At 37.2% G+C, this 27,886-nt stretch overlaps 1 protein-coding gene across 2 annotated transcripts; it reads left to right on the forward strand.

Moving 5' to 3' along the window:
* The first annotated feature begins 891 nt into the window (after positions 1 to 891).
* taf6l (TAF6-like RNA polymerase II, p300/CBP-associated factor (PCAF)-associated factor) lies at positions 892 to 27,886 on the forward strand. Of its 2 annotated transcripts, none has more exons than XM_028803854.2 (12): positions 892 to 1,003; positions 6,576 to 6,750; positions 12,268 to 12,354; positions 12,577 to 12,727; positions 13,006 to 13,056; positions 14,211 to 14,305; positions 14,621 to 14,695; positions 16,034 to 16,254; positions 18,226 to 18,358; positions 18,755 to 18,883; positions 21,860 to 22,362; positions 26,224 to 27,886. In XM_028803854.2, the coding sequence occupies exons 2-12, from the start codon at positions 6,604 to 6,606 to the stop codon at positions 26,558 to 26,560; spliced, it is 1,929 nt and encodes a 642-aa protein (XP_028659687.1). In that variant the 5' UTR covers positions 892 to 1,003; positions 6,576 to 6,603; the 3' UTR covers positions 26,561 to 27,886. The 2 variants fall into 2 exon arrangements, with proteins under 2 accessions (XP_028659687.1, XP_028659695.1); XM_028803862.2 differs by having other exon boundaries at positions 26,260 to 27,886.

A 27,886-nucleotide genomic window follows, 5' to 3' on the forward strand; every position in this document is an offset into this window, starting at 1 on the left:
AAATTTATTTTAAGTTTGAAATTCTCAGTTACATTTGTTCTTCAAAAATATTTGAAAAAATATTTATTTACGAAAATCACGAATGTCATCTTTGCCAAGCTCCTGTGTCACTCTTAAATGTTTGAAAATACTGATTTTATAAAAATATTGCTATTAATATAGGGATTTTGTTTGCGAAGAATTTTCAGATGTTAATACATGATCATAAAAGCTGTTCTTTTGATAGCTAAACTGTAATGTATATAAACGTAGAGTGAACAAAGCACTTCCCTTTTTCATTGAGATCTTGAATTAATTTTGTCTTGCGTTCATAATCACTTGACCTATGCTGAAGTTTGATGACTCGAGACGTCTGGTAATTTAGTTTTCTGTAATGTAACTAGGGTAGACTAAAACAAGGCTCTCTTTATTCCCATTTGACTTATAGTTATCACATTGTTACTACAGCCGTTAAGTTGAATTATAAACAACTTTTCTTTTAAACTGTGTATGCAATTGTGTAATTCCGTGTTCCATTGTTCATGGGTGTGATCTGAAATACGATCTTATGGTGTCTTTACAAAACTGTATTTTGACACAATAACAAACTGGTAAACTACTGGTTAGTCGATGATACAGAACGATTCCATTTGTTGTACTTATATGTGCAAAAATCTTGTAAGAAATTACACCACGAAAATCGTGATTATTATGAATATATTTAAACAGCAGTAATCTTTGACATCACACTGTGTTAACTTTCTTCGCAATTTGACATACTTACGTTACTTCGAAATTGTTACGTAGAAAACGTAGCGAAAAGTGAACCTTCACGGCAGGGTACGGCCTTCTCAATGATTGACATCTCTGCTCACAAATGGAAGCTGCACATTTTGAATGGCGGACCAATCATTCTTTTCTAGGGATGAGTCGGCGGAGTTCCGGAAATGGCGGTCGGGTCTAATGTGGGGCTTCTCCGCAGAAAATCAATGGAGTCAAGCAGTTAACGAAAAGAACACGGAAGGTACGTTGACAGGGAAGCTGTGTTTTAGAAATGTTAGTTTTTACTTATGCTTAAGTTTTGAAATTCCATATTCATTCACCGTGCCTATAAAACAGAACTGTTTAATGATTTTTAGATTTTTTGCATGTGCGTGAAAGGATGGCAACTGACTCGAATCATGTGTACTCTTTGCTGTGTTTTTAGTTAGTTTTTTCTTTTTAATTAGCAACGTTAAAAGTGAATTTTAAAGTGCAGTGAAAGTATATCCTGATTGCCCATTATATTAAATCCTAGTATTCAAATAGAGGGTCATAAATTCGTTTAGAATGTGTTCAGTGCTGGACAGCACATATTCAATGCACTCATTTTCAGGTCCTGTTGTTCAGGACTCAAGACCGTTTACCAAGACTATTTCAGTTGTTTCATCTACAATATTTTAGGTCATTTTTATTATAATGCGTATGTTAGGGACTTTATTATTATTCTTCGTTTTCATATTCTATGGAATGAAGGTGCCATTTATGAAAATCTGAAAGTCGTGCAGCAGAGTTCTCAGTTCGTTGCCATTATTACTGTGCCTTGGGCAGGATAACTGGCATTTCCGTTTATTTTTGTGTGGTACTCTTCGTGGAGTGCAGGTGCCGAGAACTGTGACAAGTACTCCGTTAAATGGCATTGTACAGACTACTAAATAAAGAATTCATTCACATGAAGGCACAGATTTATTAAAGCACACAGAAAACAAAGTGGAAACTGATTAACATACATGGAAACCAGAAATATCCGGCTTTACTTATTTGTCTAGCTATGCCAGTTGACAGTGAAGAAGAGGAAAAAGTCATCATCAGTCAGCAGCATTGATGGAGAAAACAAATACCTGGGGGTCTACGGTCAGTCGTAAGTGAGAAAATCAAAGGAAAAAGTCTGAAACAGACTTGTCCAGTCCTGTAGACCTCAGCAAACTAGCTCATAACTTTATTTTTAACAGTAAAATATGAGCCCATAAAATGGCTAGCATCAGCTTTTTATTATTCCCTTCATCAGTGTAAATGCTTCTCTTATGTCTTCTCTAAGCCTTGCTTGCTAAGACTGAAAATATGTACCTTGGTCAGTCTATCCGCAGTCCCAGAATAAGACTACCACCTCTCCTGTGGATTTTATGTCTTCCTTATAATCAAACGGGTCCCGGTATTCAGCATATGACCTCATAATTACATCACACAGCTTTAAGTACAAACGGATTCATTTTGTATTCCACAGATTAGGGATGCTCAGATTTCCACCAAAAGAAGACTCGGTCAGCACAAAGGCCGATCACAAAAAATGATATTTTTCTCTCCCAACTTTTCTAAGCTTTACGGTAATTTAGCTGTTGTGCTCCTTCATGCAAGGTATTACGGTAGTTGAGCCATAATTGAGCTTATGGATTGAATCTAATTTCTTAAAAAATGATTTGTTTATATATATGAGAATGATTTGAAAGAGAAAAAGAAGCTTGGGAAGGATAGTCATCTTAACAATGTTGATCTTAACTGCTAATGTGAGAAGGAGGGTGTTTAGTTTTCTCCATGCAGACAGCAAAATTTTGTTGGAAATGAGCTTTATATTTACTTGTGATATTTACCCCATGATATTTAAACTGATCTGTTATGATAGATGGGAAGGTGTCCAGTCTAGCATTGTGTGCTAAAGAGTTCACTGAAACTCACTGGCACCATTTTATTCAAATTAATTTTGAGTCCAGATATCTTCCGAAAATCTGTTAGTGCTGTTAGGACTGCAGGCACAGTATTTTGTGGGTCAGATATATACAGTAACATATCATCTGCATATAGTGATATTTTTCTGTTCAAGTTCTTCTCTGAAAATCCTCGTCATCTCTGATGTATTTTGAAAATAAACAGTGAATGGCTCAATGGCAATTGCAAAAGCAGTGGTGACAAGGGGTATCCTTGTCGAGTACCGTGTTCTTGTTTGAAGTAGTCTGAAAAAGTGTAAATACAAACTTGAGAGTGTTGGACTAGTGTACAGTAGTTTGATCCATGCAGAAATGTTCATTCCGAACCCAAATTTGTGCAATATGGTGAATAGGTAGACCCATTCATCCATATCAAATGTTTTTTATTCATCTAAAGATAATAAGATCTCTGGGATATTAGATTTAATGGGTGTATATATTATATTAAGCAAATGTCGAAGATTAGAAGTTAAGTGTCTGCCTTTAATAAATCCGGTTACGTCTTGTGATATTACAGAAGGCAGTACTTTCTCAATCCTTCTAGCTAGAACTTCGGAGAGTCCCTTAACATCATTATTCAAAAGTGAGATTGGTCTGTATGATGTACTAAGTCTTTATTTGTCTTAGGAAAGATGGAAATTAAAGCCTGGCACAAAGTTTGAGGTAGAACTTTGTTGTCTTTAGCTTCTGTAAATGTTGCTAATAATAATGGAGGTATCTTATGTGGAATTTTTTTTTAGACACTTCCACTGGGTAGCTATCAGGGCTGACTGCTTTCCCACTTTGAAGTGAGTTTATAGCGTCTAGTAATTCTGAGAGTGTCCGAGGTTTAACCAGGTCCACGGCACAAAGAGTATCTAGCTGTGGTATCTGCAATGAGTCCAAGAACTCATTAAATTGAGCCTTCTCATCTTTAGACTAAATAGAATAGAAGGACTTATAGTACTCTCTAAATGTGTGGGTTATGATTTTTATGATCAATGATTTTATCTTCGTCTGTGTCGGTCATTACTGTTATTGCATTGTGGACTCCCTGCTTGTGGATTTGTTGGACTAAAATCTTATTGGCCTTCTACCGGTGCTCATAATAATGAAGTTGTGATTTAAAGATGAGCTGTTCCATTTTAGTAGCCAACAGGTTAAATGTTATGTGCAATAACTGTCTTTTCCTATAAAGTGCCTCATTTGGAGACCTGGCATATTCTAGATCTGTTCTGGTAATTTCATTCATTAACTCAGATGCCTTCTTGGTTTCCATTTTATTTTTGTGAGAAAGTTATGAAATAATCTGCCCTCTTAAACATACCTTCAGAGTTTCCCGGAGTATTCCTGCAGAGACCCCTGGGGATGCATTTCTCTCCAGAAAATAATCAGTTTGCTTGGAGATGAATTCTGTACAATGCTTATCGGCCAACAAGAGGGGGTTAAGGCGCCAGCTACAAGATGAGAGTGTAAGGCACTGCGCTCCAAGATCAGAGGGGCATGGTCAGAGATAACAATAGTATCGTACTTACAAGATTTGATAGTAAGCAACAGATTATTGTCTATGAAGAAATAATTAATTCTTGAGTAACAACGACGAACTTGTGAGAAGGAGGAGTATGCTCTTAGGTTAGGATTTAAAAACCTCTGTGCGTCTGACAAACTGTAATTATTTTTGCAGGATTAGATGTTATCACTGGCAAGAAAGACTACTACACGAAATTCAGACCTTTATTTTGTCCTTTAAATTAAAATGGACACCACTTGAGTTTGGACGGGGAGTTTGTTTAAAATTCAGGAGCTTGCACTTTTAATTGGGGGAAAAAAGATAGATTTGAAATTGCTGCTTAGTAAACAAAAAAAAAAAAAAAAACTTATAAGATTTGTACTTTGTTTATTTTTTGTTCCTGTGTGTCATACAACATTTTGGTAAGAACCAAGTACTACATAATTAAAGTGGTAATCCATATTTTATAAAGTGCCCGAATGAGGCATCTTGTCTGCATTGTGTCAGAGTGTCAGTTACGGCACTACGGCCAAGTGATGTGATTCCCCGAGGGTGATCCGGCTCACAGGGTTCTCATTGTTGGGGGACCAGACCAAGGGGACTCCTGCGTAACACCTGGCTGCAGCAGATAGAGGGTCTTTTCCAGAGGGTGGGACTGGACTGTGTGTCTGTCTGGGGGGTCGCCAACCGGGATCTTGAGCTGTTTCGTTGTGAGGTGGGTGCGGCAACACGCTGTACCAGTGCATGATCCCTGACCTGACCTGACCATATTTTATAATTACACCTCAAGAATTGTGAATGTCTAGTTGATACACTGAAGGAAAAAAAACACACCTGTGTAAATATAGAAAATGTGTATTTTAGTGCAATTAATGATTTAAAACAATGAAAACATATAAGTGCATGTATATTTACATTTAACCAGCGTTTAATTGGCAGTATCAATTAATTGATTGTGTCAGAAAAAAAAAAATTTTTATTTATTGTAGTATTTTATGCTCATTGAACAATTAGCCTATAGAATTTCATTTTGTTAATAAAAAAATGAACATTTAACACCTGTGGTCTCAATTATATCAATGCACTTTAATTTTCTTCTTTCGGCTGCTCCCGTTAGGGGTTGCCACAGCGGATCATCTTCTTCCATATCTTTCTGTCCTCTGCATCTTGCTCTGTTACACACTTCACCTGCATGTCCTCTCTCACCACATCCATAAACCTTCACTTAGGCCTTCCTCTTTTCCTCTTCCCTGGCAGCTCTATCCTTAGCATCCTTCTCCCAATATACCCAGCATCTCTCCTCTGCGCATGTCCAAACCAACACAATCTCGCCTCTCTGACTTTGTCTCCCAACCGTCCAACTTGCGGATACCCTTTAATATAGGACATAAAACTTCTATATGACTGATTATGCAGGAGATTAGCAAAACTTTTTTTTTAAAGGTGTAAAGTTAAAAAAACGGAATCGGTATCGGAATCAGCTGATGAAGTAACATGAAATCCGTATCGGCCTTAAAAAAATCCAGATCAGAGCATCCCTACCACAGATCATGCAGTGCTGACGAAGCCTAATTTTTCATCCACCTTTTTAATTTAATTTATTATAAAATATCATTCAGGTGTTTAACTGTGTCTTTGTCTGTCTTAAGCAGTTTGGTCAAAGGTTATAAGTTGAATATCCAGATGGGCCAATGTTAACTCTGCTTTCCATTACTGCAGCATCTGAAGTGTTTCAATTCCCCATAACTGCAGTTAAATGTAGTAATTTATCATTCTTTGTCTCACACAACAGGATATTTAATGAATTCTGAAAGCATTGTTACGTATCCATGCGTTTATTATTAGTAGTCTAATCACTGCTTATGACTTCTTAACAGTGCACTCCCCAAACATTTTATTGGCTGCTAATTAATGAATAGTACATTTTTATATGTAAAGTATACAGTCTTTATTTTTTTTTTATAATGCCCTTTAAGAGTAATGATAGCTTTCTGAAACTCTTTTCCATTATATCTGTTTCTTGTACTTATTCCAGTTGAGAATTCTCAAATCTTCTATGCCGAAGCTGTGGTTTGCTTTTTGTTAGACTTTAGACTGGAATGCAGAGAGCATTTCACTCACTTTCCTCTCCCTGTGTCTTATTTTTTATCAGTTGTGTTGTATTTTTTTTAACCTTCAATAATATAAATAAGTCCCGTTTTGAGAGATTAGGTTTTTTTACAGTGTGAGTCACTGTCATGTCCCATTGAACTTTATCTCTGATTTGTCAGTAACAAATTGCTAAACCCTACAAGTTGTAATAGAGATTAAAAAAAAAAAAAAACAACTTTTGAAATGTAATAAAAAAAAATTCTTTTCCTTGGCAGATCTTACTTGCTTTGTGCCATTACCAAGATGGCAGACCGTGAGGAACGCAAGTTTGCTGAGTTACCCAGAGATTCCATCAAGGTAATGGCAGAGGCCATTGGGGTGGATCTGAGTGATGATATTGCAGCTGTGCTGGCAGAAGATGTTTGCTATCGACTAAGGGAAGCCACCCAGGTAAGATATAAGATATACAGTGGAACATCTTGGTACACGTACAAATCGGTTTACGACCAAAAAGTTCTCCAAATTTTTGCCTCGGTTCACGACCACACACTCAGTATACGAACAAGCCAGTTTCCCTTTCGGTTTGTGCGTGCCGATGATTTCCGCATGTGTTGCATTGTTCTCGGTCAGGCGTGCGTGCTTTCGCTGTGAACTCTTTGTGCTCTATTTCATTTCTCTTCCGGTTCGTACGCGCCGATTACTGTATTTAAGCACGTGTTCAGCCTCTCCCTGTTCATTGTTCTCAGTCAGACGTGCGTGCTTTACCTGTGAACTCTTTGTGCTGCACAGTATTTTGTGTGCTTTTGCAGTTAACCATGGCTTCTAAGCACTGTAACCTCCTCTCCACCCAGTTCCTCCTCACTTCATGCCAGAACTCGACTCATGCAAGGTTAGTTTTCTTGGTGGTTTATGGTTAGTTTTTGTATTACGAATTTTTCAAATGTTCATTTTTCAGTTCGGAGCGTAAATTGTTGCAATGTTACTTTTCTTGGTTGTTTATTAAGTTATGGATTTTTCAAATGTTCATTTTTTTTCCCCTGCGATCGGATTGTAAGGCTATTAGCGCGAACTGCTGCAATGTTAGTTTTCTCTGTTGTTCAAGGTTTTCTCAGTGTTATTCAGTGTTTTTACATTTAGTTTACCATTACGATGTGCATTCTATGGTGTAATTAACTATATTTGTGCTTAAAAATCTTTAAAAAAATATATTTACATACAGTTCGTACCATCTGGAATGGATTAATTGTATTTACATACAATCCTGTGGGGGAAATTGCTTCGGTTTACGCCCAGAGTTTTGGAACGAATTATGGTCATGAACCGAGGTTCCACTGTGTGTGTGTGTAATATATATATATACTGTATATACAGTAGAGTCTCGCTTATCCAACCTTCGCTTATTCAACATTCTGTATTATCCGACGTCCCACTGCAAAAAAAAAAAAACAAAAAAAAAATGCATCAATCGGCAACAAGAACTGCAAGTTGCGAGCGTGAGCATAGTCTATTTTTTGTTGCTAAGTTCATTTTTTCAGTTAAATTTTTCTGTTGTTTTGTTGTAAAACATGATTACAGTGGATTATGTGGCTGGCCCTCTCTGGCGTGCGTGTCTCGTGTGTGTGTGTGTGTGTGTGTGTGTGTGTCTCTCTCTCTTTCTGTTGTGTGTGTGTCTGTCTCTCTCTCGTGCATGTGCCTCTCTCGCGTGTGTGTGTGTGTGCATGTGTCTCTCTCTCTCTCTTGCGCGTGCATGTGTCTGTCTGTGTCTCTCTCTCACGCTCTCTCTCTAATACTGCACAGGGAGAGACTGAACACGTGCGGAAATCATCGGCGCACACAAACCGAAAGGGAAACTGGCTTGTTCCTATACCAAGTGTGTGGTCGTACACAGAGGCAAAAGTTTGGCGAACTTTTTGGTCATAACCTGATTTGTACGTGTTCAGAGATGTTTGTGAACTGAGGTTCCACTGTATTAGGCTTGTAATGTGTAAAATTATAACATAGTTTGATGTTTAATAGGCTTTTTCTTAGCACCTCCCATTATCCGACATATTCGCTTATCCGACGTTCTGCTGGCCCGTTTATGTCGGATAAGTGAGACTCTACTGTGTGTGTGTATATATAATATATATATATATAATATATATATATATATATATATATATATATATATATATATATAATCGCACACACACTAGGGGGCTGTGCCCCCTACTTGCTTCGCTCGCCCATCCCACAACCCCCACCCCCGGGGGCACAATTCACGCTAGCCACTTTGCGTCTCTACTGCTCGTGTTGTGAAGGTGGGAGCTGAAGGCACACTAAGGAGATGTGGATGGATCAGCTGCTGGCTAGCTGCTACCGAGCTGCATGATCTGCATGTCGTGCTGTGCGTCGATCATTTAAAAGCCTGTACAGCAGCTGTCCTTTTGTCTCACTTCCTTGTCTCGTGGGATGTTAGTGTCTCCAAGAAATTGTTTGTAAGTAGGGCGTGACGTGCAAGAAGTCTTGCGGGACTTCAAAGGGTCTCTCTGAGATGATCACGTCTCGACCCAAGATTTTTTTATATAATAGATATATATCTTCAGCATGCATCATTATCATACATACTGGAAAAGTATAACTTTAGTATTACTTGTACACAGATTCTAAATTTTATTGACACATGGACCCTTTGCAGTTTGCATCTTTTTTCCAGATATGATAATTCGGTAAAATAAGATCATTCCTGTAGAATTACTGCAGGGAAATACAAATGATTTTTGCTCCAAACATGAAAATGATACATTATAAAGCCACATAACATTGAATCTGCTAACTCAGACCTTCAGTTTATTTTGAGATACCCTGACGTCTGTGGGCTGTTGTGTTTTGTGCCGTAGGTACTGTAGATATTGATAGTGCACCAGTAACATACAGGATGGTTCAGAAGTGACATTCTGTGTTATAGAAATGTGCTACCCCGGTATGCCTAATGGTTTTTATTACTAATGACCCTTCAGATTTGCCTTTTCCAACAATTACTCAATAGTCAAAGATAGCTCATTGCTAATACATTTTAGATGTTATACGGCTAAACCTGCACTGGTAGACAGGTAAGTATCTCACTGCAGCGACCCCTACCTTTATTTATGTACAATCTAACTTACTGGCCTTTATGTATTTATTTATTTATTTTGATAGCAAAATTTGAACATTGCATTGATAAAATATGATGAGCAGGTATATAAAGAATGCATGTTTAACCCCGTACACCCCTCACATGGACTTTCCACACTTCTGCCATCAAAGAGAAGATACTGCAGCATCAAAGCCAGATCTGCCAGGCTGCAGGATAGTTTTTACCCCCAAGTTGTCAGACTCCTTAACACCATGCTGCCCTCTGGGATCTTCCACACTGCCTCAACCACCTCTAAAAACAGAACTTTTATACATGCAAGCCGCTTTCCTGTAAAGATGAGTGTGCATGTAGAAAAGAACTGAAAATCTCATACTGACCTTTAAGGAATTTGCACACTGCACTTTGACATTCTTTGATATCCTTCTGTTGTGAAACATTCTGACCTGTCATTGTTTACACATGTCTTAAACAACTATTATCATACCCTGATAATTCTGTGTATTATCTATATCTATCATTTATTTATTATATTACATATTTATTGACTATGTATGTACAGTAGATTGCATAATACCATACATTACATCAATGTTCATATTGTTTACTACACGTCAATATTGCTGCTACTTTGTCTTGTCTTTGCACAATATCTTGTCTTATTTGTGTTTAAATTTTCAATTTTAATTCTATTTTTAATTTAATTAAATTTTTTTATTTGCACTTCATGTTGTTACACTGTGGACCCTGAGCTTCACAATTTCATCTGTCTGTATACCTGTATATGGTTGAGATGCCATTAAAGGTCACTTTGACTTTAATGAGCAATACAACAACAAGCAGCTCGTAGGCCTCACCAGTCAGGACCAATGAAGTTGTGCCTGTGCCTCACACACTTTCTAAAAGTCCAGAAATTTCTGAAAGATGACTGGACAAATTCTGCTCTTTCTTATAGTTACTCTGTTTTTGGCACAGTATTAAAACGCAGTGACACTGACGATAAATATCATTTTAAAGGCAAATATAAGTTCTGCAGTTTGGATTCACTTTGGTTTCAAACCAAACTATAAAGGAGAGCTAGAAATGTTAACGATAGCTGCTTGCTTCAAATAGTAGTTGATAATTAGTAAATACGAGCAATTTACAGACACACTTAAAACACAAGCTGCTCAATGCTTTTGCTCAGTTGATGCCCTCAGCTTCTTTGTGATGTTGTCGGGGAAATTTTTAAAATATCTAATTGTACTTTTGTTATGTTTTATTTTTATAAGTAGATGTAGCTTGTAGCTTTTTTATTTATTGATTATTTATAGACCACCATTTGCGAAGAAGTGTTTGTTTAAACTTGCACAGTTCGTTTAAATATAAAAATCCCATCCTTTGTTTAAATGGAAATTTCTGAAACTACTGTGGGTAATGAAGTAATTTACAATGTTTAAGTAAAATCACTGTTCCTTCTAATAAAAATATATTTGTACTGTTTGTATAAATGAAAAATGGTAGCATAACCATCTACTGTTGGTATTTTTTTGTTCGTTTTTTGTATAAGATAAATGAGTTACTGGTGTACCACTCTATACAGTACATCCTACTGACCTCTAAATTCAGATTTTTTTATCCATTTAAACTGCACTACATTTAATTAATAAATCTAATAAATTATATTTTGAGGTTTAATATTACTATTGTTATTCAAAGAGTGAGAATTGTCATTATTGACCATTGTTAACAGTTGTTTCAGAATTTACTAAGCTTTGCCAGAACATTATTTTTAACAACATAACCATTCCTTATTGTAATAAATCCTTGATGTTTTGACTGAGTTTCAAAGGAAGTTATGCTCTATGCTCAATAAAAAAATAGTTATAAACACTATCTAGTCAGTCACAGGTGATAATGCAGAGGGCCTCTCTTCCTTTATGTTCCTAAGTAATTGTTTTGAATACTATATTATAAAAAGTCTTTTTTTCACCAAAAATGATCTGTCAAATTGAAAGAACCTCATTTTATAAGCAAATTGAAATATGCAAGTCTGTAGAAGCCAAATATTTCATTGATGTCCAGATATATATTTGTTCAAGTCTGGTTGCAGACAGTTACTTTGAATGAAACTGTGAGTGACTAAAGTACTGTAATAGATGTAAGAGCTACAGCCCAAACAATAACGAAAAAGCACCAATTAGAAGTACAGTTTTCATCCATCCATCCATCCATCCATCCTCTTCCGCTTATCCGAGATCAGGTCGCAGGGGCAGCAGCTTGAGCAGAGATGCCCAGACTTCCCTCTCCCTGGCCACTACTTCTAGCTGTTCCGGGGGAATTCCGAGGCGTTCCCAGGCCAGCTGAGAGACATAGTTCCTCCAACGTGTCCTTGGTCTTCCCCGGGGCCTCCTCCTGGTTAGACATGCCCGGAACACCTCACCAGGGAGGCGTCCAGGAGGCATCCTGATCAGATGCCCGAGCCACCTCATCTGACTCCTCTCGATGCGGGGGAGTTATTACAGTTTTAAACTTTATATTCCATGACATGTTGTGTTCCAATAAAGTGTGTGTGCATTAGGTATTGATTTATTGTGTCTGGTTGTTCAGTTATTAGTGTATGTTTTAGAGCTAATCTGACCGCATGATTTTGGTTGATTATTGATATAAAATGCTAGAAGTGAAACAATAGTAAAATTATGCCATTGTTTTTTAAATCCAATTTTACCAGACTCGGGGCTATCAAAATACTAAAACAGAAAATCAAAGTGGTAGAATGCTTGTCATGCATCAGTATTTTATTTGTTTAATATATTTTTTATTATTATCATTTGGTTTTAAATCTGAACCATTTCTATTTTCTTTTTCTACAGAACAGCTCGCAGTTCATGAGACATGCCAAGCGTCGCAAGTTAACAGTGGAGGATTTCAATAGAGCCTTACGTTGGAGTAATGTTGAGGTGAACTGCTTTTTCCAAACATTTGTTGTAACGATTGGTAAGCTGTCTTTCAGCTTTATAGAGACAACTCTCTAGAAAACTTTCTTTGTTAAATCCATTCAGCCACAGCATTGAAATCCTCACCGATTCTAAAGCATAGCATTATTTGATTTATGAAATTTACTGCACTAATTGTAATTTGTTTTTTGTGAATTTAAAATTGTGTTAATTTCCTCCTGCCAGGTGGTTTGTGGGTATGGTTCCCAGGACAATCTCCCTTTCCGTTCCTTCAAGGATGGAGAGCTGTTTTTTGTCGAAGATCGAGAGATTAATCTTGTTGATCTTGCGCTAGCCACAAATATTCCCAAAGGCTGCGCTGAGACTATGGTTCGAGGTAACTTTACTTTGTCTCCTGACATCGATTTGTTTCTTAAATTTTACGTCATGCTGTAACTGAAGTAGTGCACTTAGTTGTAATAGTTTTCAAATTGTCATTGAAATCTAAAATATATGATATATATACACAGTGTGTATGTATGTATATATATATATATATATATATAAAAAATTTTTATTTTTATTTATTTATTTTTTTTTTCCAAATAGAAAATTATTTTGTATTTAAGAAAATTTTCCTTGTAAAATTGCTTGTGTATGCTTTTTACTTTGCAGTTCAGATTTCATACTTGGATGGAAAAGGAAATCTGGAACCTCAAGGCACAGGTATTGGAACTACTGCACTGCGTTATTTTATATATTAGTGTGGACCGGAGAGAAAAAATTTGTTGTGTAGGCAGGAAGTTCCATGATGTGGAAAAATAAGTTAGAATGAATTTGACATGCTTGGGGAGAAATGATCAATGACTGATAAAAAGGAAAGGAAAGAGGCTGAAAAAGATGTGAATAGTAGTGATGGGAGACATGAGGAAAATGAATCTTAACTCGAATGATAACCAAGATCAATTGTTGTGTTTCTTCTTGTATATACACTAGCATTTTAACTTAACATAGAGCCACAAGCTTCCAGAAAGTATTTAAAAATTCTACTACAGCTAAGAGACTAATTTTGTGTCTTTTTTTTAAAGTAAGATTTAAGAAGCTGTTTTCTAGTCATTTGGTAATCGTGTACAACTTAGTTGGTGTTCACTGTTTGAACTGTAATGATTTTCAGGAGTAATGAAATCAGAGGTTCACTTGCTATGGCACATGATGTCATTTATATTTACTTGTACAGTTAGAATCAATATATGGAACACTGTGAACAAGGTCAGTGGGTAAGCAGTTTATTCCATTTTCAGCATCAAAAAAGAAAGATCTCTACAGTCATCATTCTGCAAAATGCTCCTACAAGTAGATCAAAGCTGATATCTGAAGTGTAAGAACTGTGGCAGTGAAAGAGGATCTGTAATAAAAAATGTTAATTAACTTTAACAGAGGCGCCCAAAGGACTTGAACTTACTTGGATGAACAGAATGTAAATGGCGAAAAATGCATATTTTTACTGTGTAAAATTTGGATACATAAGCACATAGAATGGAAATGTGTCAGCTCAAGAATCATGTCAGCCTTGTCTAAAAAAAATTTGAGGGAAAAAATGATTCCACATAGACACAGACATAACAAGCACGCAGCGCCTCCACAGAAAGCAGCAGGCACTCCAGATTCTTGAGGCAGCACTGCAACAACATTGTCTCTGTGATGGCTAGCAGAACAAAACAAAAGAATTCAAAAAACCTGGAAATGTCCGAGGTGCTGATTTCACTGGTACTTGTTACTTAGTTTTGCAGCCCATTATTTTTTTTTTTACTGTAGCAGGTGTATTTTTGTGAAAGAAAACAACTATTTTACTAATTCCATTTTGTTTTGTTAACTTGTAGTTCCGGCAGCTGTCCAGTCCCTGACTGAAGACCTCCTCAAGTATTACCAGCAGGTTACAAGGGCTATTCTAGGAGAGGACCAGCATCTTATGAAGGTGCATATAAATATAATTTCATAGCTCCAAAAATATATATTTAATTTAATATTGAATAGATGACTTTTCTAAGTAAACAGGTATTTTTAAAATCTTTTTTTTGTGTTGATTTTTTTTAAAACTCCTATTTTCAGCTTGCTCAGATTTACTGGGCTGTGTCTTTCCAAAGTACGTATGAAACAAAAGCTGTACAGTAAATAGTTCACAAATAGCTTAGCTTTTTCTATGCCATTAGTTATAGTGATGCAACTATAATATTTTTATGTAATCTTTTTCTTTCATGTTTCACATGATAAAGTGTCACTTCTTTTTCAGGTTGCATTACAAGATCTTCAGACTAATTCAAAGATAGCAGCGTTGCTCCCTTATTTTGTATATGTTGTCAGTGGGGTATGTTGGATTCAATTATTTTTCTATAAAAATGTAGTTTTATATTTGGCATTACTAAAATATTACTAATGATTTATGTCATTTTCAGGAGTTTAAATTCTATTTTGGTAACAACTTTAATCTGGTAATAAACTTACTGACAATTACATTTCATTGACATGTACTATTTGATTTTCAATTTTTGTTAAATGTTGTATAGCACTGTAATACAGGTAACTTATTTGGATAATAATTGTGGTTATAAGTTTAGTTAATAATTTAAATCCAGAAAGTTTGCAAATTAAATTCATTGTTAATAAACCAAAAATAAAAGATGAGATTGTGTCTCCTATTGAAAAGTTGATGATAGTTGAGAGAATGTTATGTGCTGGTGACTGACGAATGATAAGTTTTGCGTATTTTGTACAACTGTAGTAGCATTAGTTGTAATTCTAAAGGAGCGTATAGTATATGTGACGGACTGTGCGTAACCATTTAGTGTTTAAATATTAGATGATATGACAAAGTAGAGGGAGAGAGAATAAGAATGCATAATATGTTGAAGCAATAAACCGTCCAGCACTTACTGAAGATCATCTACAACGGGTTTCTTTAAGTGTCCACTAATAAGTAGCAATACCTTATCACAGTTGTGAAACCAGTGCCACAATAAATTTCTGTTGCAATTTAATTCACCATGTGTTTGGTTCATTGGATCTCAAAATTTATGAGTCTGGTACATTGGATGCCAAAATATTTTCATCTAAATTTACCAAAACGTTTGAGAATGACATATTTTTTCTGACAAGTGCAAAATTTTTACTACCCTGTAGAGATGCAGTTACCTACTGTACAGATGTTCTGTTTAACATTTTAACAAAAATTAACTTCTTTCTTTTTCATCTGTCCTGATTTTTTAATTTCAGTGTTTATGAGAAAATTAAGAAAAAATCTATTCTTTTTTTGTCAGATTAACAGGGTTAATTGCTGTCTTAACCTAAATATAATTATAGAGGATCTTTGAGAAAATTACTATATTGGAAAATAAGTGGTTCACGTGGGTGTACCTTCTTAAAGCATTTGCTATGTGAATGCAACAAAATAGTATATTGTACGTTGATGCAAAGCGCAATCTTGTTAACAGATGTGAATGCGATCCTGATACGTTTACTTTAAAGGACCCATAGTATTAATTTAAGCAGATATGAAACTGTGCTGATGCTTCAGGTACAGCACTAGAGACAGTCTGCTGTTTTCTGAGATACTAATGTAAGGTTGAAATCTACTAAGTTTTATAATGTGAACATTTTATAAACAGTGGTACTGTCGTTTCATAGAGATGTTGTATGTTTGTTCTAGGTGAAATCTGTGAGCCATGACCTGGAGCAGCTAAACCGCCTATTGCATATCGTGAAAAGCTTGATTCAGAATCCTTACCTTTACCTGGGGTCCTACATTAAGAGTCTGGTGTCCAGTGTCATGTATTGCATCCTGGAGCCCCTTGCAGCCTCTATCAACCCTTTTAATGATCACTGGACCCTGCGGGATTATGCTGCCATGCTACTCAGTGACATACTCTGGTAAAGAGAAAACAATTACAACCAATGTCTTGAGAATGGATTTACACCTTTCCTTTTTCTCCTAGATCATTTTAGAACAGAACCCATGTTTTCTGCAGTTTTTAAGAGCTTTTTAAGATGTCTGAATGCACATTCTTAAGTTGTTAATACAGTTTTTACACTGCTCGGAGACTTGTATGTATGTAGTACTAGGGTGTTGTACCATGTTAGCCATTATGAGTGTAGTGAGAAGTCAAGTAAAATGATGGACATCTTAGCTGAAGGACAGGCCTGAGTTTTCTCAAAAGCTTGCATTTTGTGATCTGTTCAGTTAGCCAATCAAAGGTGTCATTTTGCTTAACTTCTGACTTCTAGGAGAGAAATGTAAACCTGAATTGCATTTATTAAGTGCATGAAATATACTTTCAGAGACCTTGATTTCATTTTTTTATTATAACAAACCGTTAAAAGAGAATATAACAGCCCACTTTTCCTCTTTATTAACAATATATCTGTTTTTTTCTGTTGAATGTATGGGCAACTAGATAGGACGAAGTTGGAGAATGCTACAGTTTTTATAGGTTTAATCTTTTTTTACCCTCAGTTTATACTTTTTTCCTTTTTTAATTCTGCCTTTTATGTATACACTAGCTGTACCCCGTGGCTGCGCCCACATAGTAATGAGACAGGACAAACTTTTAAAATCAATAGACGTTCACACTATATCTGATCGTATTCAGCTTTGACAGGAGAGCGTTCCCCGTCTTGGGAGAAAAGCACATGGCTGTGATATCTCCGGCAATCAGCAGCTATCCTCTAAAACACATGGAGCTCTGATCTCTCTCTCAAAAACATCAAACGTTACTCCTTAACAATCTCTAGATGATAATGTCTGTTGAACAAACAGGTATCGCTAGCTAAGCGGAGGTAAGGTGCACTCCAACACGTGGCGAGATGTAGACCAACTCGAACAGAGGCTGGCGAGTGAATGAGGAAGGCCCCGCACCCCCTGCTGTCGGCCCACAGCCACTCTGTTGGATTTGCATAAATACATCAGTACCGCAAGCGAACTATGGGTCTTACTGCGATGAGAGAAGTCGCAAAATCAATTGGAAAGTTCAAGCAGATTATAGAAAACAATTGGATCTAAATCCGTTAAGTAATTCTCTCGTGAAAGCAGACAGACATACAGACAGAACACGCTTGAATCACAAAATTTTTTAAACCGTTTCTTAGCAAACACCTATGGGTCAAGGGTAAATACATTTCAGATTTCAAGTCCCAAGTCCTCATGGTTTGGGAGATTTCGTGATGAGTGAGTCCGTGGTATTTGGCTTTTATTTATGGAATAAGGTGATTTTAAATAGCATTACCATAAAACATGAAGTATACCAAGAAACAAAGACACTTTGAGCAGCAATGCTAAAAACTAAATATAAAGCAGTTTCATGATTTAAAAAAAAAAAAAAATACCAACTCATGGTGCCATAATAGCTTGACATTATCAAATGCTGCATTAATGCAGTCACTTAGTGCCGTGGAGTTCACCTGTTCTCCCCATGTTTTTGTGGGGGTTTCTCCACATTCTTTGGTTTCCTTCTCATATCCCAATGACAAGTGAGTGTTTTATCTTAAACTTTGGCTCTTTTCACTTGACTGATGGATTTGGAGGGCTCAGTAAATGGGGACATGGCCGTATATACTTTCATAATCGGAAGACAGTTAAAAAGGTTAAATCAAGAAGTGATGAAATTAAATGCAAAATGCATATTATAAATGGCAGATCAGCCTTTGGCACTTTGAACCAAAGTTGCACATGGATGTATTTGTTTGAAATTCAGGGAACTGGTCATAGGCCATCATTCTTTGAACATCTGCAGTCACTGCAAATCTTTGAGATCCTACTAGCATTTATCTACTTGTTCTAAAAGCTCAGATAAATGTGCAAAGTGCTTTCTGATATGTCATATTTCTTTTTTGTTGTGTTTATAGGGCTCATGGAGACTTGGTGAGTGGTCTTTACCATCAGATATTGCTGTCACTCCAGAAGGTTCTGGCCGACCCAGTTCGTCCTCTTTGTTCACATTATGGAGCTGTAGTGGGACTGCATGCTCTTGGATGGAAGGTAATATGCACCTGTAAAGTAAGTGAAGCAGTGATAGAGACCTTCACTTTCAATGCATGTGTTTTAAATGTCACTTGATATGATGCCATTTTGTACACTTTCTGTCCGCATTTTGTAGTTTATTGTTGGAAGGAGGAGAGGAGTCTTATCACTTGTTTGTTAATCCAATGGAATATTCAAATGTAACTGACATATTTGCCTGTAGCTAGTTGAGGTGCACTGAGGCACAATGTTTCTGTTTGACTTCAATTATTTATTTCTGATGTTGTTGGAAACCGGCATAAGACTACAAGCACCATTCATCCAGTTCTAGAAACTGGTAAGTGCAGATTACATGTGATTATCAATTTATTTAAAATGTCTCATTTTTTTTCTTTTTTGTGTATTTCACTGCAGGCAGTTGAACGGATATTGTATCCTCACCTCTCTGCCTATTGGTCCAATTTGCAAGCTGTTCTTGATGACTATTCTGTTTCCAACGCTCAAGTCAAAGCTGATGGACACAAAGTATATGGAGCTATCCTGGTAGGTGTGGTGGAGAAGCCGTAGTTTAAACAGTTCTACCGTTAGTACCGTATATTACTGCTTTGCCAGTTGATTATATTTACCGTACAGGTAAGGAGTGTAAAAAGGAAGATCATTTGAAACTTTGGAGATACTCAGAAGGTAACTTGAGTTGAAAATATTAAGAGAGCTGTGTGAAATTCTTAATTTACAGTAGTCTGTAGATACCTCAGTTAACTCCATACATTACTGAAGGGAACATGCCATCCTACTGCTCAGTTTGTTATGTAAATTAACTCGGAAACATTAAGTGTATAACATAACATGTCATAACCACATTGTCCTGAATTGTTTTTTCTGCCTTCTGTCTTTTGTTCTTTTTTGGTGTCCTCATATTATTACTATTCTTTCATGTTATATTAGGAACCTAAAATGAAAACACACAAATTTAGGGTTAGTTATGGTTCCTTAATAGGGTTAGCCCATTCAGCCTAGCATTTTTATTTTACCATGTTGAGTGCAAATTGTTTTTTATAGATTACACCAGTAATGGCGCATTCCACAATAATGTGCAGTGAATACACGTGACTTGAGCATTCCTAGTTTTCATCCTCTTTCTCTGTACATTTAGCATTTGTTTCCTCAGAGGTTGATGCGCTTGCTGCTTCCTGGGCAGCTCTTCTTTTCTCCACCCTAGCGGCCCACGTCTTCTCAAGTCAGAGTTTGTGTTGCAATTACTTAGTATGTTTTCCTTAATTTTTCACTTAAGCTGGCACTTAAGTCTTCAATCTGCCTCATGAATATGAAGAGGTAGGGGAAGTGATGGTAAAGGTGGTAGGGATGAGAAAGGCACCCGTACACATGGCCACATTGTTGGCCGCTGCCGAAAGTTGATTCTACAATAAAAATAATATAAAAAGAGGAATGACCTTGGAGGTCAATCATCACCCCGAAAGCAGATAGTAGACGTCATATAGTATATGTGTACCAAATTTCAGGTCAAATGGTTTGCGAGCTACAGGTGATTTAAAATCCTGGACAGACAAACGGACAGCCACGGTAGTGTATTATATAAAAAAAATCATTGCCTGCTCACTCCATGTTACATTTATTGCAATACAAAGGTATTGTTGATTTGTCATGTTACAAAAATTATTATATTGCTGTATCTTGAGGGACTCCTGACCCTTGGGTTAGTTGCATGGAGGGCTCCGCTAATTGAGGTCCTTGTCCCCTTTGTGTGACATGCCCTGTTTAGACAAGTGTCTTGTTTTCTGGAACAAATAACTTGTTCGTAATATGTATTTTTCTAATAAGTGAGAGCAATCAGTCATTGTTGTCCTGTCATTGGAAAAACATTCAACTATAACTTGAGAAAGTCGTCTCAAAACAACAAAAAAAGTTCACTTTAGTAGCTGTTATCTCACTTAATTTTGTTTTCCTGGATTCTCCCATATTTCTATCTTTTGATTGTTATCAATGCATTTTTGGACAGATTTCATCATGGCTTGTGTTTTTTTCCCTCTCTTTATGTATCAATCTTGTTCTGCCAGTCTTTGTTAAGAATCAGTAAACCTTGGACATCTCACAGAAGTAATGTTTTGTTTTATATAATATATATATATGCATTTGCAGCTGGAGAAAATGAATCACGTATCATAAAGTAGTTTTTATTCCTGAGCTTTTAGCCCCTGCTAGGGGCCTTCATCAGAGGATAATGCTTAGACTTACAAGAATCAAAAGCAATATATAGCAAAACATTACGTGGAGGGGGGGGGGGTTTAGGTCCGTGTGTATGGGTTGGGTGGGATTGGGGTATTGGTTGTAAAGTTTTATTTATTATGAACATGTTCTTCTTAAGTTTGCATATGCTGGGTTTAAGTCCAAATGTCTGTTAATGCCATTCTCATTTGATAGCCAAGATTCGGCCAGCTCTCTGGCACTTTTAGTACTCGCCTTAAATCTTACTTGTACATTGTCCCAGTTAAATGTATGTCCTGTTGATTTTGTATGCATATAGATCAGTGATCGTGAGTCCTTCCTTGACCTAGCCCCCCCAACCCCCACCTAATTATTGCTATATATTGCTTTTGATTCTTGCAAGTCTAAGCATTATCCTCTGATGAAGGCCCCTGCCAGGGGCTAAAAGCTCAGGAATAAAAACTACTTTACGATACGTGATTCATTTTCTCCAGCTGCAAATAAATAAATTATTTATATATATATAAAACATTATTTCTGTGAGATGTCCAAGGTTTACTGATTCTTAACAAAGAGACTGGCAGAACAGGATTGATACATAAAACTTTATTTTCAAGGTAAATGACCATGAGTGTTTTGGATTTATTCTTTAGTTTTAGAAGATTATTATTTTTGTTTTTTAATTTTAAATGTGCCATACTGCCATCTTACAATCAGCATTTTGTTAATGAGTTACTAGAATGCATTTCACCGCTAAGGAAAGCCTCCCAAGAAGCACTAGGCATCATATCACTCAGCTGTCTGTCTAAGATTACAGATTTAAAACTTGAGCAGTGTTAGTCTTGAGCTGATAGTGTCAAGTATTCTAGCTTCCCACCTCTCAGTCTGGTTCATTGCTATCCTGTGCTCCTATTCTTCTTGGAAGCTGTTGATTCAGCTTTCACAGACAGATCAGCTTTCTATGCCGTTTAGATGACCTGACACCCAGGAAACCCCTGGGTGCTCTCTTCCTTGGCACTTGCTGTATGATGGTTCATGGGAGTTTCTGCTTTTGGACAGTTCTTCTATTATCAGTATTGACTCCTGATATTTTAGGCCATTCCCTTGCCTTTTTCATTTGGGATCAGTACATGAACCACCTGGAAGCATATGTTGTTCCAAAAAATTTTACTCTCTTTTATTAGGTCATGGCTTACACTGAGTTATTTAAAATCCCATAATTTAGTAGTAAAATGTTAATGAATCAAAGAGCTGTCACTGGAAATAAAGGTGGTTTATTATTCTTATCTGTTGCAGGTAGCAGTGGAGAAACTCCTGAAGATGAAAGCACAGTCCCATGCTCTGCCAGCCGAGTGCAGTGCTAGTGAAGGCAGAGCTGAAAGGGAGGTCTCACCTGGGCTAAGCCCATTACAGGAGCCTCTGTCAGAACTTGGTTTTGGGTTTGCCAGTCACATACTACAGGGGGGGCCAGGAGTGCCCTCTGAGAAGCCAGTGCCTGTCCCTTTGCCAACAATGTACAATGAATTATATGACTTCTTTGGGGACAGCCTTGCAGTGCGCTTTAGCACTGGACCTGGCATCAGACATCCAGATGGCAGAGTGACCATCAGTGATCGATTTTTCCATCCTTCAGATATTAAGAAAGAAGGCTGTGGAGCTGGGAGTGGAAATAGTAATGTAGAGACAACTCGCAAAATGCCTCAATTGACTGCTAGCTTGTCCATTAGCCCCCGGGATGATGGTAGTCCTAAACTAGATCCGACACCACAATCCTGCTCTTCTAATTCCATCTCTGCGAGGTAATTTAATTAAATTTATAATGCCTAAATGAAATATAATTATCACTACCATAGCAATAAGACATAACATGCTGAATGTGAAACATTTATTTATTTATAGTGATATCTGCCACCTATAAAAAAGTAAATATTGTTTCATTTGTATTGTGCTACATGCAAGAGTTTTATTATGTTGCTGTAATATTTTTAATCTGACAGTTTAATTTTTTTATGTTAAGGATGATTGTTGATGGTTCTCTCTCATATATGTTACATTAATTGTAACATAATTCTTCTTTCTTTAGCAGCTAGTGGTTCAGCATCAATACTTCTATTGAAATATATGCAGTCATGTGCCGACTTGGCACCGGTATGCCAGTCAAACAGTGTTACAGGTCTTTTCAGTTGAGGCCTTGTGGATGTGGTATGCGTCACCGGTATGCATACTTAGACTGCTGGTTAGCACAAACCGATATCTGAGCCTCTGCAGCATATTTTCCGGGTGTGGCACAGCACTTTTGAACTGCCACTCAGCTATTATCATGACGTTCACTTCACCCCGGTTTGAAAGTGTGGCTCAGCTGTGCTTCTGAAACTCCACAGGGGACCACTCTCATCATTCATATGTCGGTGCTTCAAAGCAATCACTCAATACTTCATGGGGGACCTGCAACCTGCTTGTTGTTCATGTGTTGGTGCTTTGTGGTGTTGGTTACTTCATGGGGAAAATGTCTTCATTTGTTTGTGCTTCAGGGCGATCGATTAATATTACATGGGGGAAACATAGTGTGGTGGGATTGAAGAAATCGGTCATAAAATTAAAGTACCAAGTCATCTAATATTCACACCCGCTCCTCAGTAAAATAATTAGTGGGAACATTGGCTGTAAATCATCTCATGACTGTATTAATTTGTTCCAGTGTTTGCATGTACAGTCATGGCCAAAATTTTTGAGAATGACACAAATATTAATTTTCGCAAAGTTTGCTGCCTCAGTTTTTATGATGGCAATTTTCATATACTCCAGAATGTCATGAAGAGTGATCAGATGAATTGCAATTAATTGCAAAGTCCCTCTTTGCCATGAAAATTAACTTAAACCCCAAAAAAACATTTCCACTGCATTTCAGCCCTGCCATAAAAGGACCATCATTGCTTTGCACAAAAAGGGCTTCACAGGCAAAGATATTGCTGCTAGTAAGACTGCACCTAAATCAACTATTTATCGAATCATTTAGAACTTCAAGGAGAGAGGTTCAATTGTTGTGAAGAAGGCTTCAGGGCACCCAAGAAGGCCCAGCAAGCAACAGGACTGTCTCCTAAAGTTGATTCAGCTGCAGGATCAGGGTACCACCAGTGCTGAGCTTGTTCAGGAAGGGCAGCAGGCAGGTGTGAGTGCATCTGCACGCATAGTGAATCAAACAATTTTGGAGGATGGTTTGGTGTCAAGAAGGGGCAGCAAAGAAACCACTTCTCTCCAAGAAAAACATCAGGGACAGGCTGATATTCTGTAAAAGGTACAGGGATTGGACTGCAGAGTACTGGGGTAAAATCCATCCCCTTTCCGATTGTTTGGGCCATCTGGAAAAAAGATTGTCCAGAGAAGAAAAAGTGAGCGCTACCATCAGTCCTGTGTCAAGCCGACAGTAAAGCATCCTGAAACCATTCATGGGTGGGGTTGCTTCTCAGTGGGAGTGGGCTCACACAATTTTGCCTAAGAACACAGCCATAAATAAAGAATTGTACCAAAACATCCTCCGAGAGCAACTTCTTCCAACCATTCAAGAACAGTTTGGTGATGAACAGTGCCTTTTCCAGCATGATGGAGCACCGTGCCATAAGACAAAAGTGATAACTAAGTGGCACAGCGAACAAAACATCGAACTTTTGGGTCCATGGCCAGGAAACTCCCCAGAACTTGTGGTCAATGCTCAAGAGGCGGGTGGACAAACAAAAATCCACAAATTCTGACAAACTCCAAGCATTGATTATGCAAGAATGGGCTTCCATCAGTCAGGATTTGGCCCAGAAGTTGATTGACAGCATGCCAGGGCGAATTGCAGAAGTCTTGAAAAAGAAGGGCCAACACTGCAAATATTGATTCTTTGCATAAACTTAATGTAATTGTCAATAAAAGCCTTTAAAAGAAATGAAATGCTTGTAATTATACTTCAGTATACCATAGAAACATCTGACAAAAAGATCTAAAAACACTGAAGCAGCAGACTTTGTGAAAACCAATACTTGTGTCATTCTCAAAACATTTGGCCACGACTGTAATGTTAGTACACCTTAGTATGTGAATCAGGTTATATTTGAATTTAGTCAGATATATAAATGGTAGATTTCCCCCAACATTTCAACCAGAAAGTTAAAAATTGCAGTGATGGCTTTAAACATCTTAAACGTTTTGCTTCATGCTTGGCACTTACAAAGTATTTACCAAAAGTAAAAGTGAAGTCTTTTAGAATGTGTTTATTAATCTGTTCTTTTTTTTTCCTCCCCTACTAACTTGTTTAATAAAAATCTTAGCCACAAAGGAGATCCCTGTTGGGCTGATTGTACTGTGCTTTCAGTACATACTTGGGGGGCTGACGTCAATGTAAGCTGGCTATGTAAATAGTCTTTTCGGCTTTATACATTTAAAAATATTTCACAGAAAGTATGTGTGAATACATAAACAGGGACTTACAGTCAATTGAAAAGAGGCAGGTAGCAGTAGTGTGGGGGCTTCACATGCTGTTACATTTACGTTTTCAAAATGAAAAATATCACTTATTATATCCAAGTCCATTACACACGTATATCTGCAATACTGATACTTAACTCTGTCATTTTAAGAGAGGTGAAAACCTGGCTTGTGCTCAGATTAACTTCTCCTTTACTCACGTGTGTGAGATAATGAAGTCTAAGTAAAAAGCTAATGAGTTAATTGGTGACTCGAAACTGTGAGTCCTGTCCTGTCCTGGAGTCCTAATCTTCTGCTAGGGCCTGGCTTGAGCCTACAGGAGCATAAAGTGGATTAAGCAGGTATGACTGGATGGTCACTGTTTGTCTTTAGTAGGGCCATCGTCTGAAGAGACAAACTGGAGATACACCCTCCACTGTCCCAAAGAGATTGTGACAGCTGTTCATGAAAAGCGGTCAATGCTAACAGTACGCAGTGAAAATGACAACATTTAGCTTGTGTCGCTCTGTGTCGCAGCAGATCATTTACTATTATCAGCTACACTTTTGTGATGCATGTGAATTAAAGTTATTTTTAATTTTTTGATTTCTGGGGTACAACATTGCTAATGTTAATAATTTTATAGATTTTTGTCTGCTTGGAATAAGTTAACGCTTGCATTTTGAAGGTGAATGGATAGAGAGTTGTAGTGTGTGTGTGACTTGTTTCTGAGGACAGCGCCATTAAAAGTTAGAAGTCTGAGGAGGCTAAATCTTTACACATGAACACTGTGGCTGTATTGTAGTTGGTAGCCACCTCTTTATTCTTGTAGGTGCATTCTGTATCGTCCTATGGCCTCTGAGCCTGTTGTGTGTAAAAGAAAAAAGTGCTTGTCCTAACAATTTTAAATCATTGTTCTGAAAGTATTAATAAGTAGTTTGAACGTGAGACTTGTTGCAAATATTGTATCAAATAACACTTTTACCCAGAGAGTGTCAAAAGGAAGAGTTTTACATGATATTGTTTTAATTATAAATGGTAATCTGTGTGGATAGCGCTTTGAGTACTGAGAAAAGCGCTATATAAATGTAATGAATTATTAAGTTTGAATAATTGTTCTGCATTGTAAGTGTGTTCTTTGGGTAAGATGCTATATAAGAATAAATGCTAATTAATTGAATATGTATATAAAAATATGTAATTTTTGGCTGCAGGTCTGCTTCATTCCATTGCTCTTCCTCTCTTCCAAGATCTAAGTCCTCATCTTCTTCAAGACAAGGCCAGCGATCAGCACCGAGAGATGTCTTTCAGAAGAGCCGGTTCACACACTCTCAGGCAACAGTCCCCCACCTCTCATTTCTGATCTCTGGCAGACAGATGGGTCGGAGATGCCAAGGCCGCCGTTTTCAGACCAGTTTCCCTCGGCTTCATTCTGCCAGCTCTTCCCAGGCTGCCCGTGGCTATGCGCACAAGCTCCCTGTAATTGGGCGCATGGTTAAACCAATAAAGAGGTGGGTGTGTTCTGAATACTCCCTGCATCTGCCATTGTGAAACTGGAGCTCTGTGGCCTTTTATCGTTAGGCGCATCGCAGTATTCAGCAGCAAAAAAATGTTGATTTTTGAAAGGAAGTGCTGGTGATGAAAAAGCTATAGCAGGGGCTATGAGGTATTTGTCATAAATGCCCAGGAAGTGCCAAGGAAGAGCGCTGCATTTTCTCTTAGACGTGTCGTCTTTGTTGGACAAGCAGAGGCTTATGAGTAGACTCGGCATGTAAACGCTTGCAGGCCGCTATCTGTGATATCCTTTGTGCAGGTGCTCCCTGTTGATTCTGCTACTCCGCTTTGTAGTGTTCCTTTTCACTTACAGCTGCCATGCTTGTCTACGTGGCGTTAGAATGCCTATTTAAATAATAAGCAAAGTTGGAGAGTGTATTTGTATTATTTGGGGTTTAAAAACGAGCTGTTGATTGTATTAAAAAAAATGCTTTAGCGTTTATGGGAGAAAAGACTCAATAGAGGGCATTTAATATTTAGGGACACGCTTGGAGTGTGTTAGGTCCTTTTGCAGTTTTACGCCTGCTGCACTCTTGTTGACCGACCGACACTTTAAGAAATTCACACTATTGTTAAGTCGGAGGCTGTCTTCATAGAAAAATAAGCCGCTTAATCATAGCTATGTCCAAATATTTTTGTGCCATTTGATTAGATTTTGTGTTCTCGTTGATGTATATTTTGACATTCTTTCACACTACCTTAAATAAAATGACACACTTAATGTTTTTTATCCATTATTATTGTTTCGGAATTTTCTTTTAAACATCAGGGAGAAAAAGCAGAGCTCTACTTTTTAAAAATTTCAACAAGGGAGTATTTATTACTGTACAGTTTATGTTAAATGTGCACCTCAAATGTCCTTAAATTGGACAAGGAGTGCATCATGAACAGTTTCAAGTGTTTTGTATATTGTGATGTGCCATATGTCTTTATGAAGCTGTGGACTTTTTCAGCAAAATAACAGACAATTAAATTGTGGAGATCCAAGCATTAAAATTGAATTGAAGCTGCTACAAACATCTCAAGCACTGCAGATGGGGTGTTATTCAGTCGCAAATGGTAAGAGTTTTGCTACTTTCGTAAAAAGCTTTGATAATAAAAAGATGCAGCCAGGCTCAGGTTTAACTGAAGAGGTACACATTTTGGCTTCCTATTCCTAAAACAAAAACCAGTGTAGGAACTTAAGCATTTACAATTTTTCAGTTTTATTTTGAGTGTTTTTTATTTATGTATCTGTTTTTTGGATGCCAGATTTTTTGTAAAACAGTTGAGTTTTCTATCAGAATAACCTTCCTATTTTTGTTAAATAAAATGTTTTATACT

This window comes from Erpetoichthys calabaricus, chromosome 1 (assembly GCF_900747795.2).
Source record: "Erpetoichthys calabaricus chromosome 1, fErpCal1.3, whole genome shotgun sequence".
Lineage (NCBI taxonomy): Eukaryota > Metazoa > Chordata > Cladistia > Polypteriformes > Polypteridae > Erpetoichthys > Erpetoichthys calabaricus.